The 24,211-nt window shown below is 41.3% G+C and overlaps 1 protein-coding gene across 6 annotated transcripts in view; it reads right to left on the bottom strand.

Annotated features, from left to right (window-relative positions):
* GBF1 (golgi brefeldin A resistant guanine nucleotide exchange factor 1) overlaps positions 1-23,199 on the bottom strand; it is a 123,038-nt gene extending 99,839 nt beyond the window's left edge. For 5 of the 6 annotated variants that reach the window (XM_039360044.1, XM_039360043.1, XM_039360046.1 and 2 more), the window contains exons 1-3: positions 23,032-23,199; positions 16,290-16,395; positions 10,056-10,122 (exon numbers count right to left, since the gene is read on the bottom strand). In XM_039360044.1, the coding sequence (XP_039215978.1) occupies positions 10,056-10,122; positions 16,290-16,395; positions 23,032-23,099 (241 nt within the window). In that variant the 5' untranslated portion in view covers positions 23,100-23,199. The remainder of the gene's footprint in view (positions 1-10,055; positions 10,123-16,289; positions 16,396-23,031) is intronic. The other variant, XM_039360042.1, reaches the window with a different exon arrangement.
* Positions 23,200-24,211: the final 1,012 nt, after the last annotated feature.

The raw sequence follows: 24,211 nt of genomic DNA, 5'->3' as shown, positions 1-24,211 counted from the left end.
AATAGAATAGACTCTCTTGAATAGAGTCTAATTCTATTGGCTTTCAAAAGCCAATAGGAACTGTCCAGGCTGTCTCTGCCCTGATGAGCCCGCCAAAAGTCCCCTTCTGCAAACGGTGCTGCACCAGTTGAGTAGTCCTCGACTTACGACCGGTTGAGTAGTCCTCGACTTACAACCGGTTGGGGGTCGCGGCATTAAAAAGGTTGAGAACCATTGTTTTAGAGACCAACTGCCCAAACTGCAACCCAAAATCCACTTATTTATCGCCAAGTGCCAGGGCTGCATCAACATTGTGGTGCCCTCAGGGGGGGCAGGGGGCGTGGCCCACTGAGTGGGCATGGCTGCAGTGGTCACGGCAGACTGGGTGAGCGTGGCCAGGGCCAGGGCAGTGGGGGCCAGTCTCTTGTCATCTCTGGGGCATCCCCGGGGGGGGGAGGGCAACGTTGCTTGCTCGCTCACTTCCTGCCCTGTCGCTTCCAAACGTCATGTGCTTGCTACTCTGGTGGGGCAATGGCGCGCGTGTCCACAGAGAGGGCTCTGAGTGCCGCCTCTGGCATGCGTGCCATAGGTTTGCCACCACTGTTCTATCAGGATTGTTTCTACAGGTGCTCAAATGCTGAAGATGAATTAATGACACATGCTTTATCAATCTGCCCCTTGTATCACATCAGATGTCCTGAATTCAACAAGTCATTTGTTAGGAAGCTTTCCCACTTGCCACTATCAGCAATTACAGATCAGCCCCTGCAAGACCTATGGGCTGAGTTTCTTCTGTAATTTGCTAAGTCTGGGACTGACTTTTCTATTTACTATTGTATTTCCTGATCACCCTTTATTTCTTCTATTGATGTCTACAGGAATTTGCCAGCTGGGCAAATCTCTATTAACCTCTGTTGGGTCTGACTCACTAACCATATTATCACTCTGCCTGTTCTTCTTAGATCAGTGGTGGCGAACCTATGGCACGGGTGCCAGAGGTGGCACTCAGATCCCTCTCTGTGGGCACACGCGCCGTCGCCCCAGTCCTAGGCCTTCAGCTGGGTTTTATAAAACCTTTTCGCTTTAGGCCTCTGCCACCGTGTGCAAAAAAAAAAAAGGTTCTATCAATTAGTCAATTTCAACTTCTCGCAGGAATTTTTTTTTTTGCAAAGTTGGAATTGATTGACTGAACTTTTTAGTCCCACCCAGTCTGCCTCAGCCACGCCTAACCAATGGGCTACACCCAGCCAATGGGCCACATCCACCCAGTACCCGACGATGCATAAGTGGGTTTTGGCTTGCAGTTTGGGCACTCGGTCTCTAAAAGGTTCGCCATCACTGTCTTAGATTGAGGAAAGGGGAAGGGGAAGAGAAGGGGTTCCTAGTCTGATGGAAGAGCCTTTCCATTTTTCTTTTAGACGTGCAAGTTTTGCATCTTCTCCAATTGCCAGATTTGCAGCCAAAAATGAGCTAGAAAATACATCCATTCCCTTTACATATTGCCTCTATTTGTGATTAGAAAGGAAGCTGTGCCCTCTGAATTCCCCTTTCTCAGCTGAGGGGCGGGGGGGGGGGAATGAGTGGGAAGGGCTTAATGGATACTACTACCCTCAGGATAAAAAGGTGGAAAAAGCCATGGACAGTTTTGCCCTCCATACTCTCATAGACTGGCTTACTTTTCCTTCTTCAAATTCACACTGTGTTTGCTCCTTCACTGTAATACGACTCTGATAATAAAGTAGAACCTATGCTTAGCCTCTGTACTTAGGGTCATGGAGAATGTCTTCTCCTTATTTCTCTAGCACGCAGGAAGTACCAGGCCATCACCTGCAATTGCTAGGAAAGCACTGCTGGATGTATTGCCTAGCAGCTCCAGTGAAATCTTTCTTTCTTAGTAGTTCCTTGCTTATTCTGTATTAACAAAAGATGTCATATACCTGTGGTGGCGAACCTATGAGGTGGCACGCAGAGCCCTCTCTGTGGGCAGGTGCATTGCCACCCCAGTCCTAGCCCTTCAGCTGGGTTTTATAAAACCTTTTCACTTTAGGCCTCCGCTGCCATGTACAAAAAAAAGGTTCAGTCAATCAGTCAAAATGGAGCCTCACTATGCAAATGGTCCGCCAACCGAGAAAGGTTGGAGACCTCTGTCCTATACCATTTCAGACAAATGGTTGTCCAATCTCTTCTTAAAAACATCCAGTACTGGAGCACCCACAGTTGCTGGAGGCAAGTCGTTCCATTGATAGTAAGTAAGCCTAACTTTCAGCAGTAAGATTCGTTTACTGTCCTGTCTTGTCAATTAAAATCTGTGAAAGGAAACTAGCAATGAAAGGCTTTAAAAAAAAAAAAAGCATAACAAAAATGTTTTTAATCTGTTCTTTTGATATTGCATTTAAAAAAAACAGTCCAAGGGATTTTTTAAAAAAAACTTATTTTTTCATGTATTTTTCTTAAATCAGATACTTTTGTAGCAAAAGCACCTTTTATTTATATCTAACAGTAACGGAGAATATTTGTGAACTTATTTGCAAGTATTAGGCAAGTATCTCTTGAGAGTTATTCAAAACTTTTAAAAGTTGTAAGATCTTGGGACAAAAATAATATAAAAGGGCACTGTGTAAATTATGTATATAAATTTATATAATTATATATAATTTTATACATATAATTTTAAAATATATTTTTTTTAAAAAAAAAAGCAGGAGCATGAAACAAGATGTATACCAATAGCGTGTGTGTGTGTGTGTGTGTGTGTGTGTGTGTGTGTGTTTGTTTGTTTTCTGAGGTTTTCGCGGGTGTTTGTATGTAGGTCTTTGGTTATTCGGGTTTTCTCCCGCGTAAAATTGGAAGTGTCTTGGCAACGTTTCGACGAAGCCCCATTCGTCATCTTCAGGCTGGTGTTTTCGGTTTCGTGCTCCTGGAAGCACGAAGCCGAAAACACCAGCCTGAAGATGGCGAATGGGACTTCGTCGAAACGTCTTCAAGACACTTCCAATTTTACGCGGGAGAAAACCCGAATAACCAAAGACCTACATATACATATACATACATACATACATATATATATATATGTAATCTACTTGTCCATATAAGGAAACTAAAGTCAAGATGGAAACTTCCAAAAGTCAAGTAATAAATCAATGGGTGAACTGAAAAATTCACTACAGTTCCCTAGTGCTAAAGGTAAACACCCCTCTGTCTCAACTGGAGCATCCCATACCTAATTCCTAAACAGTTAAATAAGCAATGTCTCTGAGGAGAAAAAGGTATTCTTCTGCAACTTGTCTAACATTTACATTGCTCATTAAACAGATTTTGTTTAAATAATGAACAAACTGCATTAGCTTCCAATGAGAATTGTAGAATTATAAGTCAACTGATAAAGCTCAGAGGAGATGGAAGAAGTGGGAGGGAGAAGAGAGTATATTGACTAATATAAAGGGCGCAGCTTGAGAAAGGATATTCCTGCCACACCTGATCAAACATAATCCACAAAGGGGAGAGTGAAAAAAGAACTAGAGGAGAAGGGGGACAAGGCTGTTGGAAATTTGCATCCAGAACAGATTAAAACAAATTCAGTAGGGACCGAGGAAATACAGAATATATATTACTATAAATGCAAAATGGTTCTAAAAGCTAACTCAAATGTCAAGATTACTGCTTGAATAAATCTGAATATAAAAGTCACTGATTCCATAACTTAATGAAGAAATGCTCAAGAAGAATCTAGGCAAGAACTGAAAAATGCCCTAAAATATGAAAGAAGAGGTTTTCAAGGATACTAGTGAAACTCATCTATACAACTCACCAAAACAAGATTAATTTTGTACAATGTCTTCAGGGTAATGTAAAAGGGATGTTCAATCATAATTAAATTGTATTAAACCTCCCAAAAGAAACAGTGAGGCTGATCGATAACGAGGTAGAAAAATGTAATTATTGATTCCACAGGTAAACAGGAACTTGGAATGTGTTCCTTTAAGCGTGCTGATGTTGCACTGCCTCTCCCATTATCCCAATGAAATGTCCAAGTGACTGTTAATAGTGTTCTGTACATAAAACGTGAAGGTTTTCTGTGTTATCTCTGCATAAAGCAAAATATTACTTAAACTTGTGTGAAAGATGTTACAGTTTTTTCATCTTTCAGTCGTTTGGTAGTTTATGTGCACACAAAATCTGAACCTTTCAGTTTTTTTTTTTTTTTACTTTGTTTGCAATCTATGGCATGCATCGAAAATATTCTGAAGGGTGGTTCAAATGATGGATCAAATGTTTGGAAGAGCCTCATGCCAACTTTATCCTAGAAAATCTTGAAATTATTATTTTTTCTTTTTGTATCAGAATGCAGAATAACAGAGTTGGACAGGACCTTGGCAGTCTTCTAATCCAACCCCCTTCATAAGGAGGAGACTCTATATCAGGGGTAGGCAACTTTGGCTCTTTTATGACTGGTGGACTTCAACTCCCAGAATTCCTGAGCCAGCCATGCTGAGGGGAAAGGGAGAGGTTTTCAAGCTGAGCCATGCTGGCTCAGGAATTCTGGGAGTTGAAGTCCACGAGTCATAAAAGAGCCAAGGTTGCCTACCCCTGGCTCTATACCATTCCAGATAATGGTTGCCCATTCTCTTCTTAAAAGTCTTGGATGAAATTATTATTTGTATGTAAACAACAAGCATAATTAACACTTAACTTTAGACTTCAGGAAATTTCAGATTAAGCTGAATTGCAATAAAGTACCAAGTAGGGTGTATGTCAGATCCTCAACCTACCTATTCATTTCATTTTATTTTTCAGGTACTGCCATTCTGTTGGGTCTGTTGGGCGGGGGAGGCTTCGCTCTTTGGTGAGGGGGGAAGCTCTATGGGCTCTGGGATGTATTTCCTTTGCTTTGTTCTTTTCACATTTGATGCATCTCTCTAGGTATGAAAGGGTGGAGGAATGTGCCTGGGGCCATCTGTCTTATCTCTACTCTGCTGGGAAGAGACCGGGAAGAAAACGAAACGCCTGAGAATTATGCTTTATCACTCCGGTTCTCGTAACAACTTTGTCCCTGTGGATTGGCTGAAATCAAACTGGACAGCTGGGCACAGGGGAGAGGTTTGAAAGGAGAGTTTTAATGTAACGTTTTGCGGGGGAATTATTCAGATCTTGCCTTGCTATTCTGCTATCACTATCTCTCAATAAAAGTTTGTTTTGAAACGATGCCAGTTTCAGGAGTTCTGCTTTCTTGGAAGTGTTAGCTGAGGCAGGACCTTATAGTATGAAATGAATTTCAAACTCAAAATGAAGCTTTCATTATTTCTGTTGTTTCTGGTGAGAGAAAGTAGGGACTAGCTTAGCTAATCATAGATCATAATGTAGCCTTGTTCACTTCTTGCAATATTTGGATTAGCTCTATTTCTATCACACATATTTCATTAAGAAATCAACACAGACTGATATAGTTCACTTCTGGATAGTTGGGATTAATGCCTTTCTCAGGACAGGAGCAATTTACATTCCACATGAGCCAGTTCCAACTTAGTAACTGATATCTGTGATTTCAGCTCCCTAGATCAAGACTGGGCAGGGAGCTTTTAATGATAATATAGTTTCATCTCTCTTTACTTCTTCAGAGATGGAGAGCTACAATAAGAAAACAGAGCTAAAACAAAAATATTAACCTATATGATTCAGTGGAGAAGAACACATTTTAAGGGAATACCTCCGCATCTGACACTTCTTATTACAGGCATATAGCCAAATCCAATAAATGATTAAGTAATGCAAATTAGCTGATATGAGAAATATTTTTACTGCTAGCATACCTGAATTATAACAATTTAGTGCATTTTAGGTTTTAATATAATTTTAATATAATTATTTTATAATGCATCTATTCTATGACTTTTTTCCAACCGCTTTGGGACGGTTCTCAAACACTCTGGTCTACTCACAGAAAATAGCATATAAAGTAGAAAACAAATCAGTTAGGCACTTGCATATGTGGACAGATCTCTGATGGAATTCTGAATGCCACATATGGGAACAGAGCAAAGGAATGTATGTTAGTGAATTCAAGCCTAATACATAATTGATAATTAAATCAAAAGTAGCACTAGTACTGAATAAACATATGTAAAGAAGGAAATTGTACTTAAGTTTTCTTAAATATGCAAACGGTAAAAGTGCATGAAAACCCAAACATGAAGATTCTTCAGATCTTCCTGCATTTAGCATAAAATTTTATAGACAATTTATAAACCCATTTACTTGGTGCAGCTTATCAATAGCAGTAAGAAGCCCACATTATAACCCTTAGTTATACTTCAACAAAAGCTACACATTCAAATGAACCTCTGAATAAGGTAATAGCAGACCAAAGATTTAGAAATACAACTGTCAGGTTTTTTAAGATTAAAGTCTAAATGCCGCACAATGTGAAGCTATAATTTATTCTGAAGATAAGATATGATAAGATAAAATAACCTTTGTTGTCATTTTTTTACTGTGGACAGAACGGCACACATCAAAAATGAAATTTAGTTGCCCGCTCTCAAAGTGAAATACATACATGACACACACCTAAACATACTATGTACAACATATGTACAGACCCACACCCCTACATATACGTAACAAATAAATATTCAATAATGTCCATCTTGAATACCGTATATTCCGGCGTATAAGGCGACCCGGCGTATAAGACGACCCCCGACTTCGACGCCAAGTCGCATGCCTAGAAAGTCATCTTATACACTGGAAACTACCGTTATTTCCGGCGTATAAGACGACTCGGCGTATAAGACGACCCCTGACTTCGGCGCCAATTTCAACGCTCTCAAAAGTCGTCTTATATGCCGGAAAGTACGGTATATAATGGAGGGAGGAAGCTTGAGAGTTCACAAGGTTAATGCTGTATGGAATGAAACTATGGCTGAATCTGGATGTTCTGCTACGGATACCACGGAGCCCCCTTCTCCCAGAAGGTAACAAGGAAAACAGGTCGTGGAGAGGAGGTGTAGTGTCCCAGATAATCTTACGGACCCTGTTCAAGCAACGCTTCTGTGCTATGTCCTGCACATACAATGTAGCACATTGGAGGACAAAGTGCTCAGATCTCCAGCTCTTAACCCCATTATTTTTGCAGGGAAGGAGTTTGGGTTAGAGAAGATCTACATGCCAGCTGACTTTATTTTATACTAGAAAACCCGTGATCTCGAGTCATCATTTCAGAGATGTTTCTTTACCAGATTCCTCAACGCCTTCAACAATGGCAGAGCTTCTAGTGTACTTGAAAAGGTCTTAAAATTTGAGGAAGATACTCAGAGATGCATCTGCCTTGAAGGTAGTGTCCGTGTTCAAATTTATAGCTGAGTCAAAGGGTCAATCAAGAAATGTTTCATGGCCTTTTATATTATGTCATAAAATGTTTTATGATAATTTTTATGTCATGAAATGTTTTATAAAATTTATTAAATTTCATTTTCACAGGAGTCACGGGTCCCAGATTTTGAGTGCGTTCTATAAGTTAATTCGTTTGAGGCACTTCGATTCAAAAAGTTTGAACCTGCTCTATGATGCAATGTTTTACCCAGTTAAAGGTTATAGATACAAGAGTTTTAATATTATATAGATTATTTTAATTTAAATGTATAGTAAATTTGTATATTGCAAAATAAAGCACAGCTTTTATTTTCAAGAATGGTTTTGGATGTCATAAAAAGAACCCAAAGTATTCTTATAAAACAGAAGAGCAGAATACTCTTATCGCACTATTTAATATGGAATTGTGTCTATCTGGCCCAATAGAAATAAAAAATGAAACCACAAACCTAAACAACATTGTGATGCCACCAATAAGGGATCACAATGAGGAACAATATAATATAGAAATGTATCAAGATGCTGAAAAAATACAAATAAAAACAGGAAATTTAAAAATAAGCAGTTAGAAATGTTGGGAGTTATAAAAAGTTGCCACCATAACCAATTTTAGGTGTAAATAATGCCAAAAAAAAAGATCTTTTGTGAAATAATTTTCAGCTGTTAAAAAAATTGCTATCTAATGTACAACTGGCTAAAGTTGTTTGGAATATGAGATACTCTGTTAAGGGGGAAAAAAGAATATTTGTTTCGAATATACAAATGCTGACTGTGGTAATAAATGAGAGGAAGACATTACAAAAGTAAGAAGCTGAGGGAGCACAGGCAATCCCCAAGTTACAAGCGTTCACTTAATGCTCGTTCGAAGTTCCACAAGCATAGTGTTTACAAGCAAGTCCCAAAATCACAACTATTGCAGCTCCACAGGCACTGAAACACTTTTCATCCCAACAGAGACCTGACAGAGACTGCAAGCTCCGGGTGGCTGCCAATGTGTGCTTGGAAACGGAGAAGAAGGTTCCGTTTCTTAAGCGCCACGTTCCAGGCATACGGAGCTTGCAGTCTCTGTCAGGTCTCCATTCGGATAAAAAGTGTTTCAGCACCTATGGGGCAATTGAAAACAAAACGAATGCTTCGCCGCCAAACGCCCCATAGGCGCTCAAACTCTTTTTACCCAGATGGAGACCTGACAGAGACTGCAAGCTCCGTGGGGCTGCCAGTGGGGCACTTGAGAAATGGAGCATTTCGCTCCACTTCTAAGCCCGCCTCTGCATACAGACAGAGCTTCCAGTCTCCCCAAGGTCTCTGTCTTGGTGAAACTTGTTCCAGGAGTGGCGGAAAGGAGTTGGGGCGGGAGCAGGAGATAGGCAACGCAAACACCAGGAGAGTTCAGGCTCCCATTTTCTGCAAAAGAGGATGGGTGTCTGAACTCACACAATATTTATAATACCCAGGACCTTCCATCGACTCTCCTCTCCCTCAAAGGCAGAAACTGCGGCAGAGAGGAGATGGATCTTTTCAAGGTAAGTGAGTCCAGTGCTGCAGCAAGGAGGGGGAAGCATGAGGTATCTTAGTGGGTCGGTGAGGCCTTGGGGGCCTGTCCCATCACAAAGCCCCCCCCCATGGCCTTCCCCACCTTTAGATATCTCATGTTCACTTAACGAGCTGTGAGCGTCTTAACGAGCAGGGAGTGATCTCATTCAAGGTACGAGATTCACTCCCACAAATTCTCGAGTTACAAATGGAACGGGCAGGCTCCATTACCTTCGTAACTCGAGGACTACCTACACTGAGCATCACCACTTGAAATCAAAATACTTAGAACAGCTCTCGGAAGGGAATCATGTTCTAAATCCTACGGAAAAATAAATAAGCATAGTATATAACACTGCAATATTATTGCATGCAAATGTTATCACAAGATAAAATATATTCAGAACGTGTACATAAAATTTTTAGAAATGATGGACTTAAACATAACTACAGTGAGGACAATCAACCAGTGGAACAGCTTGCCTCCAGAAATCGTGGGTGCTCCATCACTGGAGATTTTTAAGAAGAGGCTAGATCAGGGGTAGGCAACCCTGGCTCTTTTATGACTCGTGGACTTCAACTCCCAGAATTCCTGAGCCAGCCATGCTGAGGGGAAAGGGAGAGGTTTCCAAGCTGAGCCATGCTGGCTCAGGAATTCTGGGAGCTGAAGTCCACGAGTCATAAAAGAGCCAAGGTTGCCTACCCCTGGGCTAGACAATCACTTGTCTGGGATGGTATAGGCTCTCCTGCTTGAGCAGGGGGCTGGTCTAGAAGACCTCCAAGGTCCCTTCCAGCTCTATTCTACTCTGCTTATATATTTAAAATTCAAAGAAGCTGAAAACAGTAAAGATACTCAAAATGAGGAAATTTGTGTAAAAAATTAACACACAACATTTCTTATTGGGAGAAAACAAGAAATAATCAGGAAATGTAAAACTAGAAGGTTGGAAGAGCAGATTTTTTCTAACTAATTGCAAGTGAAAGACAGCCATGTTACATATTGATAATAAATTACTTATTAAAATCCAATAAAGCAATTGAGTTTCCTTTTTCTCTCTCAAAAATCTGATTTTTCAGAAGATGAGATATTCTTAAATTAGGATCATTTTCCCCGAGTATCTGCACTGCATATACATCCTACTTCACAATATTATTTTTTAAATTTTAAGACTTACCAGTTACATTGTTCAAAACGTCTTTCAAAACACTGAAGCTGTGCAATAAGGGATCGCGCTCTTCATCCTAAACATATAAATATACTGTTATATATTTAAAGCTAGATTCTCAGAAGAGAGAGTGAAGATTTTAATCTGTTCAATGGCACACTATACAAAGGTATGACTATAAAGACATTTTTTTTCTGAGTATTAGCAATTTACAGTTCTTAATTCTGCAGAAAAATGTTTTTTGTAGGAGAGGAAAATATAAGATACAACTTAAAAACTTCAGATGTTTTAAGAATAGAATAGAATAGAGAATAGAATAGAATATAGAATAGAGTAGAATAGCATAGAATATAGAATAGAATAGAATAGAATATAGAATATAGAACATAGAATATAGAATAGAATATAGAATAGAATAGAATATAGAATAGAATAGAATATAGAATATAGTATATAGAATATAGAATATAGAAAAGAATAGAATAGAATAGAATAGAATAGAATAGAATAGAGAATAGAATAGAATAGAATAGAATAGAATAGAATAGAATAGAATAGACTATAGACTATAGACTATAGACTATAGACTATAGAATAGAATAGAATAGAATAGAATAGAATAGAATAGAATAGAATAGAATAGAATAGAATAGAATAGAGCATAGGAAACAAACAGGGCACCTAGACTAGAGATCCTAATCCAGGGAAACAAAGTGATGTGTTAGCCATCACTAGATTTGATGGGATGACAATATGGATGGCAAAAATATATTCAAAAAACCAAACCCAAAAGAAAAGATAAGGGTATTACGCTATTCCTAAAGAAAACGTGCATGTGCACAGAAATTTAGGAATTGGAGCATGAAAATCTAGTCAAAAGCGTTTAGCTAAAAATAAAAAAGAGAAACAAAAATAATACATTCAGTTGAGGGTTTTTTTTCACAGACTATGTGAGCAGGGCATACAATTGAAATATTGAGCGATTTCAATTATCCTGATATCTGCTGAGCATCTAATTCGGTCACAAATCTAAGGTAAAACAAAATCTGATGGATCAAGTGATAGACTCTTCTACTGATCCAAATGCAATATCGGATCATGCTCCAGTGACTGCTCCAGTGAGGAGGGAAAGTATTTGATCCCCTGCTTGATTTTGTACGTTTGCCCACTGACAAAGAAATGATCAGTCTATCATTTTAATGGTAAGTTTATTTTAACAGTGAGAGACAGAATAACAACAAAAAAAGTCCAGAAAAATGCATTTCAAAAAAGTTATTCATTGATTTGCATTTTAATGAGTGAAATAAATATTTGACCCCTTCGCAAAACATGACTTAGCACTTGGTGTCAAAACCCTTGTTGGCAATCACAGAGGTCAGACGTTTCTTGTAGTTGGCCACCAGGTTTGCACACATCTCAGGAGGGATTTTGTCCCACTCCTTTTTGCAAATCCTCTCCAAGTCATGAAGGTTTCAAGGTTGAAGGACGAACCTTCAGCTCTCTCCGCAGATTTTCTATGGGATTAAGGTCTGGAGACTGGCTAGGCCGCTCCAGGACCTTAATGTGCTTCTACTTCTTGAGCCACTCCTTTGTTGCCTTGACCGTGTGTTTTGGGTCACTGCCATGCTGGAATACCCATCCACGACCCATTTTCAATGCCTTGACTGAGGGAAGGAGGTTCTCCCCCAAGAATGGATTGGAGGCTAAAACATATAAGGAAAGGCTGCTGGAATTGGGTATGTCTAGTTTAATGAAGAGAAGGATGAGGGGGGACATGATAGCAGTCTTCCAGTATCTCAGGGGCTGCCACAAAGAAGAGGGAGTCAAGCTATTCTCCAAAGCGCCTGAAGGCAGGACAAGAAGCAACCGATGGAAACTAACCAAAGAGAGAAGCAAATAAGGAGAAATTTTCTGACAGTTAGAACAATTAATCATTGGAACAACCTGCCTCCAGAAGCTGTGAATGCTCCATCACTGGAAGTTTTTAAGAAGAGACTGGACAGCCATTTGTCTGAAATGGTATAGGGTTTCTTGCCTGAGCAGGGGGTTGAACTAGATGACCCCCAAGATTCCTTCCAACAACATTATCATCATCATTATTTGACAGTTCACGGCCTGGTCCATCATCCTTTTGATGCGGTGAAGTTGTCCTGTCCCTTAGCAGAAAAACACCACCAAAGCATAATGTTTCCACCTCCATGTTTGACGGTGAGGATGGTGTTCTTGGGGTCATAGGCAACATTCCTCCTCCTCCTAACATGGCGAATTGAGTTGATGCCAAAGAGCTCAATTTTGGTCTCAGCTGACACAACACTTTCACCCAGTTCTCCTCTGAATCATTCAGATGTTCACTGGCAAACTTCAGATGGGCCTCTACATGTGCTTTCTTGAGCAGCGGGACCTTGCGGGCGCTGCAGAATTTCAGTCCTTCACGGTGTAGGGCAGGCATGTCAAACTCGTGACGTCACGTGACATTGCGCAATGTATTGGGTCAGTTTTGCCATTGTCGGCAATGGGGTGGGCGTGGCTTCCATGTGACGCATCCGGCCCGCGGGCCGGCAGTTTGACACTCCTGGTGTAGGGTGTTACCAATTGTTTTCTGGTGACTATGGTCCCAGCTGTCTTGAGATCATTGATAAGATCCTCCCCTGCAGTTCTGGGCTGATTCCTCACTGTTCTCATGATCACTGAAACTCCATGAGCTGAGATCTTGCATGGAGCCCCAGACCGAGGGAGATTGACAGTTATTCTGTGTTTCTTCCATTTGCGAATAATTTCAGTCTTGTGTAGGTCTACAATCTTGTCCCTGCCAGCTCTTTGGTCTTGGCCACTGCGGAGAGTTTGGAATCTGATTGATTGCTTCTGTGGACAGGTATCTTTTATACAGGTAACAAGATGAGATTAGGAGCACTCCCTTTAAGAGAGTACTCCTAATCTCAGCTCATTATTTGTATAAAAGACACCTGGGAGCCAGAAATCTTGCTGAGTGAAAGGGGATCAAATACTTATTTCACTCATGAAAATGCAAATAAATTTATAACTTTTTTGAAATGCATTTTTCTGTATTTTTGTGTTGTTATTCTGTCTCTCACTGTTAACATAAACCTACCATTAAATTTTCAGACTGATCATTTGTCAGCAGGCAAATGCACAAAATCAGCAGTGGATGAAATACTTTTTTCCCCTCACTGTATGTTGAAATCTGAAAACTCAATTAACTCCAGCATTTGAACTAATAAAAGAAATTTCCTTTGTGGAATATTAAAACACTCTTTTTAAATTAATAGAAATCTATGTTAATCTATTAATCTGTTAATCTTCCATCTCTATTATTAATCTTCTATCTCTGTTTGGAACTCTTTTAAGGCATACATGATAAATTTGCCTCAGAAATCTAGAGACATTTATCTAGAGCAGTGGTTCTCAACCTTTTTAATGCCGTGAGCCCCAACCGGTCGTAAGTCGAGGACTACTCAACCGGTTGTAAGTCAAGGACTACTCAACTGGTACAGCACCGTTTGCAGAATGGGACTTTTGGCGGGCTCAGCAGGGCAGAGACAGCCTGGACGATTCCTATTGGCTTTTGAAAACCAATAGAATTAGACTCTAAGGGAGTAGCACAGCTAAATGGTCGTTTGACCCCAAATGGGGTCCCGACCCACAGGTTGAGAACCACTGATCTAGAGACATTAATACAACAAGAAAAGATGGTTAAAGCATTTGCATCAGCTAGATTAATGAGGGCATATCTGTCAAATGCCAAGGAAATCAGGAGTTTCAGGCAGTTCAAATGAGTATAAAGATTTATTGCAAGCTTAAACTCTGATCAACTAACAGTCAAGGAAATGAGCAAGAGATAAGAGAGGCATTCAAGGTGGGCTGGACTTAGAGCTGTTGTGGGCACACAGAGACTCATGACACATTTGACCCCTCCCTAGGGCTCAGCCTGTTCATCTCCAACAATATCATTCTGTAGGTGGTAATGGACTAAGTCAGTGGTTCTCAACCGGTGGGTCAGTACCCTATTTGGGGTCGAACGACCATTTCACGGGGGTCGCCAAACAACGCAGTCTGCCATTATTTTTTCCCCCTTTTCCTTAGCTGTGCTACTCCCTTTTATTCTATTGGCTTTTGAAAGCCAATAGAATAGACTCTCTTGAATAGAGTCCAATTCTATTGGCTTTCCAAAGCCAATAGGAATTGTCCAGGCTGTCTCTGCCCTGCTGAGCCCGCCAAAAGTCCCATTCTGCAAATGGTGCTACACCAGCTGAGTAGTCCTCGACTTACGACCGATTGAGTAGTCCTCGACTTACGACCAGTTGGGGGTCGCGGCATTAAAAAGGTTGAGAACCACTGGACTAAGCTGACAAGACTCCACCTCTTTCAGTGTGTCTTTTGCTCCTTTCTTCCCATCTTGTCAAATTTAACTCAATTTTAATGTTAATATTTATTGTTTTAATGGTTTAATGTTTTATCTTGTGGGTTTTTACAAGATAAGCCACCTAGAGTCCCTCTGGGTGAGATGAGCAGCACATAAAGTTTAATACATAAATAAGAATAAGAATAAACTAGGATAACTACACAATTGACTAAATGGAATAGTTCTTGAAATGAACTAAGAAAAAACACAGGGAATCTAGTGATAAAGCTGGAAAACCTACTAGCTTACCAGTTGAAATAAAACCATAAACAGTTGAATGCAATTTCAAAAATACAGTCTAAAATCTGTCAGTTATACTATTAACTATATAGATTAGTAGTCCCCAATCTTTGTGGCTTGGCAGCCCAGCTGGGGGGGGGGGAGAGGGAAACTGGGTCACGCAAGCAGTGGGCTTGTGCACTTGCACTCATAGCTCAACTCGCACGAGGGTTACGTTGGCGCACACATGCATGCGAGTCGAGCTGCATGTGCATGCGTGCTGCCCACCATTCACGCAGCCAGGTTGCAAATAGGCTGGGTCCTTTGTAGCCTTTAAACAAATTGTAAAATTTTGAGGAGCTATAGAATAAATGGAATAAAGGGAATAAATTTCTCAAGCATATATAAGTCATTTGGCCCAACCACTCTTTTTATGCAAAATTAAAGATAATGCTCATGTCCATTATATTCACCATGATATGGCTACATTAAGATCTTGCACTTTACAGTACAGAAGGGAAGGTATAATAATGCTTCTATTGCAGAGTAAACCTGCCTTTACTATAAGGGAAAACCTATGATTCTAATCCACATGTACTTTCTGTAATAGCTAACCTTGTATGTTCATACATAATTGTAGTTAGGGCTTGCTGTTAGTATGAGAATAATTAAATTTCAGCCGGGAACCTTAATATCTCTTAGAAGAGTTGCATTTTTTACACTGCCATCATTGTACACCACAAAATACTGCCTTAACTGTAATACTATGTAGAAAAGGTTATAATATGCTATATTCTGCCATACATGGGGTATTTTGGACAACAACTTAACAGCATTACTTCAGGTTACTGAGGTTGTCCCAAGTCAGTTGGATAGCCATATAAAATCTGTACATAAATGAATGAATCTTATATTCAGCATATACTGCAACAAACATAGCTAAAAACAGCTACTGATTACGATCAAAAGTAGGGATTTACAATTAGCTTCGATTGTATAAAATACTTGAGATACCATTTTGCCCAAAATACACTGAATGAAATATGTCTAAAAGCATAAATGAGACTGCACTGGGCATAAATTATTGATTAAAATTGTCTGCACTGGATATAAATTGTTGAGAGCCTTTGACTCTCAAGATTAATGTAGTCAAATTAATATAACTTCTAGACTGGTGCATTTCAAAAAGAACTCCAATGCTAATTCCTATTAAGTATGTTACCCAAATTGATAAACTCCAGGAAGTTTTTATTGCAGGAAAAGGCCCCTTGATTTCCATAAGCAATGAGATTGCTTTATGAGAACTGTGGGTTTGATTTACCAGATTTTCAAGTTCATCACTGGACTTTTATTCTAACCTCATGTGTAGAATTAGAAATTTTTTTTTATTATCATTCCCTTTGGGCTTGTTTCAGAGAATCAATTTATGATTCCTCTGAAATAATTTCAAGTTACTGAGTCCGACATAAAAGATTTAAATTGCATATATTAACATAAGATTATTAATTATTGCAATTTCTCTTAAACAGTTAACATTGAAAGATAAATTTTATTAGACAAATATGGATTTAATTAATACAATTCTACAGTTTCTAGTAACTTACCAAATGTACGTGAGTGCTCCATCTTGCACTGCGTTTTATGGCTCCTATTACTGTATTGATTTCACCTTGTACAATATAAATGTTCTTATCTACACTCCTGGCAGTCCTAAAAATAGAGACATCAAATTACTATTCCATCAAAAGAGTATTCCCCATATCTGATCAAAAAATTAGGAAAAAAATGCCCCCAAATAAAACATTTTGAAAAGAGACAGAAAATGTTTATAGGAACGGTAGCAATGATTTGAATTGTACCAGAGCAGTCTTGCTTTACATACTATAATTGATAGTTATCTGTTTCTGAACACTGAGTTTACAAACTCATAAAAACTATTAAAAGGATTCCTTTCATACCTCAACACTGATGTATAGAAGGAGTAAAAAAAAAAAAGTGAGGGTTCTGGGCTGCAGAAAGAAAGTTAACTATGCCCGTTACACTTCCTCACCTTCTCAGCCGTATCATCCCTCCAGTGCATTGCTAGATTTCTTACCAAATATTCAGTTCAGAAATACTGCTATACTGCCTTTTTCCTATCTGATCTCACAGAGGATATATCACCCTGCTTTCCCTCATGCATTTCATGCTGCTTCCTCTCTATTTTTCATTCATGCCCCCCAAATTAATTTTGTTCGCCTACTTTTTGCCACTTTTTTCACGATCTTTTGTCACACGTATTTCTTGTAAACAAATAATATCTCGTTTCAATTGTCTCAAATAGGGAAGTCTTTTTTTTTTCTTTTTTGAGGAGCATTTGCTCCATTTATATTCCATGTTAAAAAAAATTGTAGTCTGTAGTTCCCAAAATATAAATAAGTTAACTAAAGTTTTATTAATTAAACATTCCTAAAAAGCAAAATTTTATACCGTACATCACCATACATATCAGTTCTATTGGCAGAACATGTCACATTTAACAGGGGTCAGGTCCCCATTGATCTCTGTCGGGCACTGCCATTCTACCCGTGCCCATTCTACCCGGAGGGGGGACTCCGGGGCTTTTCTATGATGTGTCCATTTTACTTTGTTCCTCTTTTGCTTCCTGGGAATTGAGGGGGGGGGAATGAGCCCTGGGGCCATCTGATTTGCTTCACCCCCTAAGAACCCTGCCTACATCAAGACTGCTGCACCTGGGAGCAACTTGTTATGACCTTTTCAGCTCAGAGTTCTCACAACACCTTTACACCTTCGGATTGGCTCACCATGGGCTGGGCAGCTGGGAGGGGTTTTGAACAAGTTAGGTTTAGCCCAGGGGTAGGCAACCCAAAACACTCAAAGAGCCACTTGGACCCGTTTCCCACCGAAAACAAAACACCAGGAGCTGCGAAACCCTTTTGATATCTAAAATGAAGATAACACTGCATATATCCTTTTTTACCTTTATTATAGGTGTGTGTGTGTCTGTATGTGTGTATGTATGTGTGTGTGCGTGCGTATGTATGTATGTATGTGCATGTTTGCATTCTGTCATACGTTACTCCGTTAGCTGTTTCCAGGTTGGTCAGGTTGGGGATCAGAATCTTTTCTCCTCCCCTGCGCTAACGGAGTAACGTATGACAGAATGCAAATTAGCAATGGAAAGAGGATAGGTGCTGATGTGGAGGGTGTGCTTGGGACTCAATTCGATCAGCTGGGGCCGATGACACGCTCCAGGAGCCGGAAACAGGCATTAAACAACTGTATATAAGACTTCTCACAGCGTTTGCCTTTTAACCCTGACGATGTCAAATGTATTTGACGAAAGCTTGGTGGATTAAATTCTATTTTTGGATAGATATTCTCTTGGTGATCATTATTTTGACAATATGAATACTCCCAAGAGTCGCATTTTTGTTTTTATTTCTAATCATATATATATATATACACACACACACAGGTAAAAAAGGATATATGCAGTGTTATCTTCATTTTAGATATCAAAAGGGTCTCTCTCTGTCTCTCTCTCTCTCCCTCCCTCTCTCTCTATCTGCCCTTGGTCTGCCAGTCCTCTTCCCCCACTCTCTTTCTTTCTCTCTCTCTTTCCTCTCTCTCTCTCTCTCTCTCCCTCCCTCTCTCTTTCTCTTTCTCTCTTTCTCTCTTTCTCTCCCCCCCTCTCTCTCCTATCTGCTGCTCACCTGGCAAGCTGGCTTCAAGCTGTTCTCCAACAAGCTCAGGGGTAGGCAACCTCGGCTCTTTTATGACTCATGGACTTCAACTCCCAGAATTCCTGAGTCAGCATAGCTGGGCTAGCTAGCTCTCTCCTGCCCTTCCTGCTTCCTGCTGAGACGCAGCAAAGGGAGGAGCTCCGCCCAATAAGCTTTTCAGCTCCTCGGAGAACACTGTGAGTGCACCCTCTTTTACACACACACACACACAAACACAGAGACAGAGAGAGACACAAGCAGGGAAGCGCAAGTGCCTTTCTCTGTCTCTGTCTCTCTCTGCAAATGGCAGAGGAGGCTGGGAGCCGCAGGGGAAGGCTCAAAGAGCTGCATGCACTCCGGAGCCGCACGTTGCCGACCTGTGGTTTAGCCTAACATTTTCGCCCGGGAAACTTTAGATTCTGCCTTCTCTCTCTGCAATCACTTTCTCTCAATAAAAGATCCTTTTGAAATGCCTTCCGCTCAAGATTTCGACTATGAAGACTGCTGAGGTTGTGGACTTTCATCCCCCACCCAAATCAAGGGAGGGAACTCCGACCCTCTCGGAGTAAGACCCAGGGCCCTCCGACAGTGATGACGACCCCTTGTAAGTAGGCCGATCGCGCCAGTAACCATGCCCACAGAACTGCTGATCCTGGGTAAGGAGAAAAGAGTGGCCCTAAAAGCTTTACTATACTCAGGGTGCACCAGATGCTTAGTAAGTCTGACCCCGGTGGGAACCCTGGGGCTCCACCTGAGGCTAAAGAACCCGACTGCCTTCTGCCAGTTAGACTGGTCCGTCGCAGGGGATGTCCCAGCCATCTCCATCACTGAGCCCCTGGACATGGACAACGGGGGGCTACTCTGAGACCCTAATCTTTATAATGGCACTGGGAATGGAATGGCCCCTTGTATTGGTGGAGCCCGTGGGTGGACTAGAGCAGTGGTTCTCAACCTTTTTAATGCCGCAACCCCCCAACCAGTCGTAAGTCGAGGACGACTCAACCGGTCGTAAGTCGAGGACTACTCAACTGGTGCAGCACCGTTTGCAGAATGGGACTTTTGGTGGGCTCAGCAGGGCAGAGACAGCCTGGACAATTCCTATTGGCTTTTGAAAGCCAATAGAATTAGACTCTATTCAAGAGAGTCTATTCTATTGGCTTTCAAAAGCTAATAGAATAAAAGGGAGTAGCACAGCTAAGGAAAAGGGGGAAAAAATGGCGGACTGCGTTGTTTGGCGACCCCTGTGAAATGGTCGTTCGACCCCGAATGGGGTCCCGACCCACAGGTTGAGAACCACTGACTAGAGGAAGGGACTCCTGAAATTCCCAAAAAGGGAGAAAGCCCCACACCAGCCAAGAGCCAGGGATGGTTCCTACAGAGAAGCCAGAACTGTAACTAGAAGTGACCTGCTGCAGGGCAAAGCCCAACAGTATCACGACCTGGTCGATGCGTTTGGACAAAATCCCCCCACAGTGACCCACAGACTGTGCCACTGAAATTGTCCCCGGGGCTAAGTTGCCAAATCAAAACTATATTCCATGACCCCAAGAGAGTTTAAATGAATTGCACATATTCATAGATTAAAAACCTAGCCCGGGGCTTCACTGAGCTAGCCAGATCCAGGGTGGCCACCCCGGCTCTGTTCCAGGAGAAGAAGGATGGGTCTCTTCGTCTCTGTGTGGATTATAGGAGTCTGAATGCTGCGTGTGTGGAAAACGTGTACCTCCTCCCTCTCATGAAAGACATGCTGGCCCACCTCTCAAAAGGGCAAATATTTTCTAAGCTGGACTTGCGCGAAGTGTACTACCGGGTCAGAATTAAGGAAGGGGGATGAAATTAAATTGTAGCCCTCAATTTTAAATTATAGCCCTCGATTTTTAAAATCAGCATGTTGCTATAGTATCATACCAACATCAGTACAAGTAGTCTATAAAATGTGAGTGTTTTTAAGATTTGTACCTATTAAGAAATTTCTTGAGTAGATTAACTAGGGTACCAAACAAGTGAAGCAGCAATATATACTGTGTTTTCTTAAGAGAATGTCCTTGCAGTGGAATATATACATTTTTGTTAGCAATTTATTTGTGGCATGGAGCCTTAATTTTTACTGATGGCACATTGGCAAGTCATTCTTATAGTAGGGATTGATTGAGCAGGATTGATTGTACTATAAACTGCTGGATAGTACCAGTTTTCTGTAGGTTGGAAAATACAAAGAAAAATGCATGTGTCAAGTCTCTAGTAAGCTGAATATATCCATTTTACTTTTTAGAATACAACTCCTAAACTAAATATAAATCAGCAAATTTTTATTAGCATCCTTGCATATTAGCAATGTGGCTCAAATGATATAAAACAATCCATATACTCAACACAGAACAAATCTTTTTCTGCAACAGACCCAACCATACTGTGATGCCCAATTAATAAAATGTGGGTGATCTTCAATCATGTGTGTCTAAAAAAGAATCTGTAATCTCCTATTTGCTAACCTCGTACAACTTAAAAAAAGCTAAAATAAATTAACAAGAAAACAAAAGATTGCAATATGTTTTGCTTTCTACAAAAAGTAGACAAGTTGTATACAAGCATGTAAACAGATGACACAATTAGAATCTTTACAGAGCCTCTACACACAGGGTCCTAAGTATTCCAATTTATACTCTAAGAACCTTTCTAATATCCAACAATTGTTTGAAATAAATCAAGATAGAATATAACTAGATTTGAACGAATAATGGATAGGGCTCACAGTTAGACCCCAAATCTAATTGAATTGAGAAAAGCATTAATTTAAAACATTGTGCTAAACCACAATATGATGCAAAAGTAGCCAACAGTTAATTCAGTACCTGATTTTTTAAAAGCTATTTCCCTACTTGTAATGTATATTGTGTTCTAGCATCTTTTTTTTCCAACAATCACCCATCACTCAGGCAATGCAAACCTTTATCTTCCTTACTGTTCTAGCTGCTGAATAATGGCTAGAACTTAGGTAATTCTATCAGACGTTGTCAGTGGATAGAGAGATATAGTCAGTGGATGGAGAACTAACCAACAGTTAATTTAGTATGTGATTTTTTTAAAAGCTATTTCCGTACTTGTAATGTATACTGTGTTCTAGCATTTTTTTCCAGCAATCACCCATCACTGAGGCAATGCAAACCTTTATCCTCCTTACTGTTCTAGCCGCTGAATAATGGCTAGAACTTAGGTAATTCTATCACACGTTGTCAGTGGATAGAAAGATATTGTCAGTGGATGGAGAACAAACTAGCCAACAGTTAATTCAGTATATGATTTTTTAAAAGCTATTTCCCTACTTGTAATGTATACTGTGTTGAGGCAATGTAAACCTTTATTTTCCTTACTGTTCTAGCCGCTGAATAATAGCTAGAACTTAGGTAATTCTATCAGACGTTGTCAGTGGACAGAGAGATATTGTCAGTGGGTGGAGAAAACTCTAAAGTTCTGACTAGGATCCCTAAATCCATACAGAACTACAGAAGAGTTGCCAAAAGCAACACCACTCCTTCAGACCTGGGTGTCAACCAGACAGCTGACAACCTGGCCCCCAATAGGTTTGCACATTCATTACAACACCATACCCCTTTCCCCCAGTGTCCCTCCAGATTTTCGCAATGCCCAAGTCATCACCCCAGCAAAAAAAAGGAAAGCATTTCCAATTCAACCATGGGCGGGGAGAGGGGACCACGCTGTATAGCTCCATGCTACCCACACCCTGGAATCCAGACCTTGTCAAGCGAAACGGCCAAGTCTTTGATTTAAAAAAAAAAAAGCAGGCCAGCTACCGTTCGGCCAGACTGCCGAGGAATGGGTGAATGCTCCAACACTGGAAGTTTTTAAGAAGAGACTGGACAGCCATTTGTCCAAAATGGTGTAGGGCAGGGATAGTCAACCTTGGCTCTTTTATGACTGGTGGACTTCAACTCCCAGAATTCCTGAGCCAGTTTGGCTAGCTTGGAAACCTCTCCCTTTCCCCTCAGCATGGCTGGCTCAGGAATTCTGGGAGTTGAAGTCCACGAGTCATGAGGGGGCCATAGTTCCTCCATGCTGGCTCAGGAATTCTGGGAGTTGAAGTCCACAAGTCATAAAGGAGCCATAGTTCCTCCATGCTGGCTCAGGAATTCTGGGAATTGAAGTCCACGAGTCATAAAAGAGCCAAGGTTGACTACCCCTGGTGTAGGGTTTCCTTCCTGAGCAGGCGGTTGGACTAGATGACCTCCAAGGTCCCTTCCAACTTCGTTGTTGTTGTTGGTTGTTGTTGTTGTTGTTGTTGTTGTTGTTAATGTAAGCGATACGCTCCGAAGTCCGCCCTCCTTTTCAACACCCCGCCTTCGGACCATTCGCGGAAAGCTGGCTCATCTCGGAGGTCTCCAGCTACCCGATATTCCCGTCCCGTCCACGGTTGGGAAACCCATTCTCAAGCGGCACTACGGGACACCACGTCGCTCGGCTTTGGCGCCGCTGCTCCCTTTGGACTTCACCACCGCTTGCTTGCTGGGAGCATCGCGGCCGCCGGCAAGGCAGGCCCAAGCGCAGTCCGAGCTTTTCTGCGACCGATTCCCCCCATCCCTCTCTCCCTCGCTCGCTCGCTCACCCTTCCATCCATCCGGCGTCGTTCAAAACGGGCCCGGCTTTGGCGGGCGTCGACAGGCGCCTGGGCATTTCGTGAGGCAGATCAGCAGCCGCGGGCCCCGCCAAGCCGAAGAAAGGCGGACGAGTACCGGCTCCTCTCTTTCCTCTGACGTGGAAACCCGACCGCAACCGAACGTGCTGGGTGACGCTGCGGAGGAGGGGGCGGCGGCCATCCGAGGAGCCAATCCCGAGAAGACGGAGTCTCATGCTCCAATCGAATCAACGGGTTCCTCTGAAGGACAGGGCTGACGTTTCGGAATTCCGAGGAAGAGCGGTGTTAAGACAGTCCAATCAAAATGCGAGATGGGTTAATTGACACGTCATTGGCCAAATAGCCGATCGCCTTGGTTAAGAAAATAGCGTGACAGTTAAAAGCGCACGGTGGTGGAGGCAGGCGGTTGTCAGTTGTGTGTAGGATTTAATCTCCTCTTAAACCTTAAGTTTTCAGCCTGCCCCGTAAAACAACAGACGTGTATATAATATAAGAAGCAGGTTTAAAGCAGGGGTCTTCAAACTTGGCCCTTTTATGACTCGTGGACTTCAGCTCCCAGAATTCCTCAGCCAGCATATGCTGGCTGAGGAATTCTGGGAGTTGAAGTCCACGAGTCATAAAAGGGCCAAGTTTGAAGACCCCTGCTTTAAAGGTTTGCGCAGATATTTGATCAATAGTTGGAATTTGGTCTAATACTTAAGCCAGCTGGGTGACCTTGGGCCAGTGTCACCTGGCAAGGTTGTTGCTGTGGAGGAAATAGGAGGAGGAAGATGTGTTGTATGTGTTCAGTGCCTTCAGTTATTTGTAAAAATAATAAAGGCGGGATATAAATAAATACTTATTGATGCCTTGCTGGCCAGCTATGGAAGCACTAATTCGTGGAGACAGCAACCTTACCTGCTCTGATACTCAGAGAACATCTACAGCTTAGAGTACATGTTTTCCTGGTTGCAATTCAACACCTTAACAGCTGCATTACAATGGGCTTTCTGTTCTCAGTCGCTGCAATCCCTGACTTTTGAGGATATGGATGATAAACCTAAGAAAGGTAGAGGTACCCATTTCAGTACAGCCATGGACAGCATTTAGTTGAACTGGGAAAATATTACTTTAAGCCAGTGGTTCTCAACCTTTTTAATGCCGCGACCCC

The sequence above is a fragment of the Crotalus tigris genome, unplaced genomic scaffold (assembly GCF_016545835.1).
Source record: "Crotalus tigris isolate CLP2741 ecotype Arizona unplaced genomic scaffold, ASM1654583v1 scf7180000019147.1630427, whole genome shotgun sequence".
In the NCBI taxonomy this organism is placed as follows: domain Eukaryota; kingdom Metazoa; phylum Chordata; class Lepidosauria; order Squamata; family Viperidae; genus Crotalus; species Crotalus tigris.
The sequence above is the reverse complement of the archived record's forward strand: the minus strand, read 5'-3'. Positions and strand labels throughout refer to the sequence as shown.